Genomic DNA, 6535 nt, shown 5'->3' on the forward strand with positions numbered 1-6535 from the left:
CAGTTTGGTGTAGTGGTTAGGAGTGCGGACTTCTAATCTGGCATGCCAGGTTCGATTCTGCGCTCCCCCACATGCAGCCAGCTGGGTGACCTTGGGCTTGCCACGGCGCTGATAAAACTGTTCTGACCGAGCAGTGATATCAGGGCTCTCTCAGCCTCAGCCACCTCACAGGGTGTCTGTTGTGGGGAGAGGAAAGGGAAGGCAACTGTAAGTCACTTTGAGCCTCCTTTGGGTAGAGAAAACTGGCATATAAGAACCAACTCCTCCTCCTCCTCCTCACGAGGAGGATCCGGACAGCAACCAGCAAGCAGTGCAGCTGCCTCAGCACTGGCTGGCTGTGGCCCCTTCATGATGTTCCTGTGAGGACCCTAGCAGCTGCATTTTGCACCAGCTCGAGTCTCCAGATCAGGGACAAGGGTAGGCCTATGTAGAGCGAGTTACAGAAATCTATTCTGGATGTGACTGTCACATGGATCACCATGGCCAGGTGTTCAAGGGACAGGTAGGGCACTAGTAGCCGAGCTTGGCGAAGATGGAAAAAACACCTAGCTTCTGGACTTGTGCCTCCATGGTTAGCGAGGCATCAATGATCACACCCAAATTCCAGGCCTGGGGCGTGGTCCTCGGTCTTGAAGGAGCTGAGTTTCAGATGACTCTGCTCAAACCGTCCATGAGGAGATAGACCTGGGTGTCATCCACATATTGATGACAGCCCAGCCCAAAGCTCTGCACCAGTTTGGCCAGAGGACACATAAAGATGTTGAATAGAGTGGAGGAGAGAACCATGCCCTGAGGGACCCCACAAGGGAGTCTATAGGTGTGCAAGAACTCTTCCCCCACCACAACCCTCTAGGTCCGGTTACGGAGAAAGGAGCATATCCAGTTAAGAGCTGTGCCCCGTATCCCCGTCCCAGTGAGGCAGTGGGCCAGAAGTTCATAGGGAATGAAATATAAATAAATACATACATACACAAAGCTTGGCAGAGTGCTGCTTTAAAAAAGTATATCAATCCAGAAGGAAGAAGAGAGCCTGCCCTGTCTCAAGAATGATCTACGGATGCTTCACATTGCAACCCTCCAGAGTTTCTGTTTGAGGCTGAAATTCCATAACAATCGCAGAAAAATTTCAGACAACTGTGCAAATTCCTTGCAACTGAGTCACAGCAGAAGCCTAGGCGTAGCCATTACACTGCACAACATTGCACTGTTAGCTGCAGTCTTTATGCCTTCAGGTATTCTTGTGGCCAAGGCCCTGATTCTCCAAAGAAGCGCGCAACTGCTGTTTCTACTCGAGGATTATAAACGCTCAGCCTCAATCACCATCCTCAAAATCTCAGGAAGCTTCAGGCAACAAGATGCATAAGCAGATGCATTTTCAGCTGACTTCTCATTATATGCTGCTCAAAGGGAAGGAAGTGTGAACGAAAAGACTGCCAGTGTGATGTAGTGAGTGGCATGCCAAATGCTGGTGGGGGAGAAAGATCTGCCCCCCCCCTCCGCCATAAAACACACTTAAAGGACCTTAGGCCAGCTGTTTTATTTCAAGCTCGTACCATAAAAGATAAGAACAAAATGGAAGGATTGTGAACCAGGTATGTCACCCTGAATACGTTGGAGAAAGGGCAGAGTGAAAATGCACTACAGAAGTTGCATCACTGTAGAGAAAAGAAGATGCTAGATCAAGGAGAACTAGAGGGGTGTCCTGGTAAGTGCTGAATGAGGACCCGGAATATCCTAGCTCAAATCACTACTTTGGCCTGAGCTACCTTACTGCAAAATTGGCAAGAAGAGGAGGACACTGGAATCTGCTTTGACTCCCAAAGGGGGGAAACAAATGGGGTGTAATTATTATGTGAATGAAACGGGTTCAGACCCCAAACAAAATAGGAACTTATTACAGGCCTTAAGCACAAAGCAGACCACAAATCTGTCTATAATATCAAAGTCAGAAGGATTCATCAAGAACCCCACTGTAAAAGGCAGGATCCTATTACCTGAGTAATGCCTCAGACATTTCTACCATCTAATTGAAAATTTCTAAGAATATTCTCCAATTTCCCTAGGCAATTTATTTCATTGCTCTCATTTCTCCAATACATTTAATTTCCCCAATTTTATTAGGAGCTCAGAGCACCACCTGTGCCCTCCATCCATTCTTTGGCTCTTCAGCCAGTTGCCTTCTGGCAAATATTAGCATGAGGAAGGGATGCTCACAGGATGGGCACAAGCTATCATGGGACCGTCTACATGTTGCGAGTACGAATTTACTGTTCACACTGTTTATTATTGTTCTAGAGCCTCTTGTGGTAAGGCAGCAGACATACAGTCTGAAAGCTCTGCTCATGAGGCTGGGAGTTCAATCCCAGCAGCTGGCTCAAGGTTGACTCAACCTTCCATCCTTCCGAGGTTGGTAAAATGAGGACCCAGCTTGCTGGGGGGTAAAACAGTAATGACTGGGGAAGGCACTGGCAAACCACCCCGTATTGAGTCTGCCATGAAAACGCATGACAGGCATGACCCAGTGATTGCACAGGGGATACCTTTATCTTTATTATTATTTATTATAGTTACCGAATTTCTCTGTATTGTTCTTGTCCCTCTGTATTGTTCTGTTTCAGGGGAACCACTCTGAGCCTTAGGGGAGAGTGTTATATAAATGTAATAAATAAATACATCTTCTTTAGGGCAACTTGCTTGAAGCTGCATACAGAACAGCACTTGAGGGGGGATTAATTTCTGTCGCCCTTTATCACCCTTTTAGACTCACATTCAGGAGGCAGGGTGGATTTCCCGCTTGTGGATACTTCACTAGTGTGAACTGTGGGAACAAATCCAATGGGCATTACAGCCAATGGTCTAGGAAGGGTGTAATTCTGCCTAGGATTGCACGGTAAGACTCTTAAAGGTATTATTTGTAACTTAGGCTTCAGAGTATGAACCCTATGCCGATTGGCATGTAACATTTCTGCAGATGAGAACAGAGCCATTCAAGTACGTAGCTGCAGATATCAACAGATAATAATAAGCTGCAACATTGCAGGACCCAGTTCTACTGGTCATCTATGCACTTGTTCATTTTCCACAATGCTGCCTACCTGACAACAGAAAATTCAGAAAATAACAATCCATCCAAAATGTTTTTAAAAAATCTTTTAAGTGCAAGAATGCAGTCCTAGAATGTATCAGCAAATTAATTTGAGTTCTTAAATAAGAACAGAGATGTCCCTCCCCATTCCAGTTCCTGGATTTAAATTAGGACACCACAGCTAGGAAGGCTACATTACCATTATACAGGACAGCTGTAACTTATTATAATGCTCCCTCTTACTCCCAGGTGAACTTTGCACAGAAGCAGCACAGTCCTGTTGCCCCCCCCCCCCTTGTATTTCACGGCCTTTTAACCCCACTATCCAGGCACATGTCTGCCAAATGCTGATAATAATCCATGAATCTCTGATCTCAAGCGGGCTCTTGACCTTAAAAAGTTATGCCACAATGAATTTGGCAGCTTTTAAAGTGCCACAAGTTATCTGTGTTTGTGTTGCAACAGCCCAACACGGGGCAGTATAATATCCTACAGAGCACATTCCACCCCAAGCCTCAAGACCGCACCCCACCCCCTTTGATCCCATCTGCCCAAATCCCGTTCTCCCCATTTCCTCACTCCACCCGCCTCTCAGCAGCAGGAAATGAAAGGGTCTCTGAATGGAATTTGAAACCTTTTGTCATTCCCTTAGAAAAAGAACTGCACATTAACTCCATGCAGTTTGCACTTCGTCAAGAGCAGGGAGGGGGAGGGCTGCAGCTGTGTTGTGGGTAGCAGATTACCTTTTTTTTCCCAAAAAGAGCAAAAAAAGAAAGAAAGAATACCACCTAAATAAAACAACCAGCCTTAGAGAGAAGCAGAGAGCAAAGATCTCATGACAGTTCGTTATCTTACACCCCCCAAGCCCAAATGTGGAATAGCTCTGCTCCCAGGGAAGCAGTGATGTCAAGGGAGGGGGAGTATCATGGCTGGTGCACACATTTTAACTTTCATAGACTAGATCCTGTAGGAATGAGATTGACAGTTTTAAACACACACACACACACACACACACCAAAGTTCCTGTACTGTTTTCAGCAAGCAGAGATGTATCCAGCAAAGAGTTCCCAGCATACAGATGGGAAGAAACTTCACCCCCTGGGAACATCTCCTTGCCATAGTGTTACTAAAGGTACAGGAGCCCTGCCAGAAAACAAATGCATAGCCTAAAGCATAAGGGACAAACTGTACTAAATTATTTTGCCTGGTGCAGAGAGGAGGCGGCCACTGAAACAGTGTAAGCCTGAGAAGAAAGCTACCTGCAGCCCCAGACCTCCTTCCACCTAAAATGGGAGAAGTTGTGTCTTGGATTTTGCTGTTCATATTTCTTCCTCCATAGATGGCCAACTGTTTGCCTATTTTTGTGCCAACGAGAGCTTCAGAGATCCCACAGGTGCTGCTCTTGTACCTCACTGCAGCCTTCTGGCAGCCAGCACTCCAGCCCCATCAATAGTGAAAGGACCAGGAAACACTTGCAAAGCGGAAGTTGGGAAGAACCCAACTACGTTGGTTGACTAAAGCGTTGGTTGACCTCCACTGAATCAGAACCGCAGAAGAAGGGGGCTCTCCATGAGCCATCCAGTCTCTCCCCCTTAGTTTATGGGCACGAGTCTCAACCCATTGATCCACACCGGAACGGAACGAAACTTCATCATTCAGACAAGAATAGGCTAGAAACACAAAGGGCAAAGTGGAGGCACCATACCAGAGATGCCTTAACCCAGGGGTGGTCAAACTGCGGCTCTCAAGATGTCCATGTCCAATTCCCATGAGCTACTGCAAGCGTTCGCTGGCAGGGGCTCATGGGAATTGTACTCCATGGACATCTGGAGGGCCGCAGTTTGACTACCCCTGCATTAACCATTCAGTTATGCTGCTCAAGGGAAGCTTGAAGAAGACCGTCACGTATTCCAATTGGATAAGTATTAGCAAGCGTCAGCAAATATTACACTATTACCCAGAAAGTTTTCTTGGCCCCTTCAAACGGTGAGATCTTCCAGTTCTCATCCCAAAAATATGTTACTTGCTTGAAATGTAAATGGGGTAAGGAACCAGGAAAACCCAACACTCATCTCCCTTCCCAACGTACGATCGTATATATGTAAACAGCGGATTCTCTCACCAGGGGAAACACAAAAACACAGTTGTGCCCCCATGACAACCGCTTTGCGGTGGCGCCCACTGTCCTTTCTGAAAATCCCAAGCGGGTCGACAGCCTCAGCAATGCCGGACCTCCCCCGGCCATACCACACTACAGGACTTGGAAAGGCCATGATGCGGCCAGCTGTTAATCGGGATCTAACTTTAAAAGTAAGAAGTGTCAGGTCTCAATGGGCATGTCTCCCCTGGAAGCACTTCTCTAAAACTTCAACCACATATGTGGGGAGGGGGGGGGAGGAGGAATTCTTCACATGCTCAGAGGACTGAGCTTCCAAGACGCCAGACTGATACAGAACTCATTTCGATCTCTCCAGTCCAGATTTCCATTGGCTCCAAGGGGCAGCATCTTCCCCTGGTGGGAAGGCACAGGAAGAAGCCTCGACGCTCTTCCCACCAGCATCTCCTGCCGGACCCCCCCCCCCCGGGCTCCTTACCCTGCATTTGCTTCGGCTTCGAGGTCGCCACGAGCTGCCACCGGCCCGCCAAGCACTGCACAAGCAAAAGCACGCCGGCCGCCGCCAAGTCGACCCCTCGGGCTCTCGCCATAGCGCCTCCCGGGCTCCCCTCGCCGCCTGTCGCGCCTCGCCTCCGCCCGCGGCTTCGGGGCGCAGAACACTCGCGGGCCCCCCTCCCTCCCGCCCGCCCGCCCGCCCCCTCCCTAAATCCTGGGTGGAGGAAAGTCACTTTGGATCCCGATCCGGTTTCATCGAGAGGACGGGAGAGGCGCCACTCCCGATGCCGTTCTTTTTTCCAGTCCGCGCGGCCAAAAAGGCGAGCCGAGTCCAGCAGTGGAACCCCCGGCACGGCGGTGCGTGCGAATCCGGCAGGAGACGCCAAAGTCTTCCCAAGTGCGAGGCACCGGGCGGGGGGCGCCCGCAGGCTTCTCGCGCGCCTGGCGACCCTTGAGCCGATGCCGAGGGGTGGGGTGGGGGGCTGCAAGGTTGAGGCCCCCCCACCCTGGCGCGTGGCCCCAGCGCCGGCGGCAGCAGCAGCAGCCCCAGCCGCGCGGTCTCCCCTAGTCCAAACCGGCGAAGAAGCGGCGGATCGCCGCGGCGCGATCCAGCGGAGCAATCCAGCGGGCAGCTCCGGCGAGCTCCGAGACCCAACAAGCTCTCGCTTCCTGCGCGAGGGACGGGATGGGAAGGATTAGGGGGCGGGGGAGGGGCTCCTGGCCTCGCCCCCGACCCGCTGCCGGGGCTTCCAGCAGGCGGCCTCCGCGCGGCGCCTCCCAGCCCCCAAACAACCCCCCAAAAGCACGTGGGTCACGCCGGGGAACAAAGCGCGCCGGGG

The 6535-nt window shown here is 50.5% G+C and overlaps 1 protein-coding gene across 1 annotated transcript in view; it reads right to left on the reverse strand.

Annotated features, from left to right (window-relative positions):
- The window catches only part of PLXDC2 (plexin domain containing 2), a 215032-nt gene extending 209171 nt beyond the window's left edge, over positions 1–5861 (reverse strand). The window contains exon 1 of the mRNA XM_077303069.1: positions 5680–5861. Within this exon, the coding sequence (XP_077159184.1) occupies positions 5680–5791 (112 nt within the window). The 5' untranslated portion in view covers positions 5792–5861. The remainder of the gene's footprint in view (positions 1–5679) is intronic.
- Positions 5862–6535: the final 674 nt, after the last annotated feature.

This window comes from Paroedura picta, chromosome 11 (genome assembly GCF_049243985.1).
Source record: "Paroedura picta isolate Pp20150507F chromosome 11, Ppicta_v3.0, whole genome shotgun sequence".
In the NCBI taxonomy this organism is placed as follows: Eukaryota; Metazoa; Chordata; class Lepidosauria; order Squamata; family Gekkonidae; genus Paroedura; species Paroedura picta.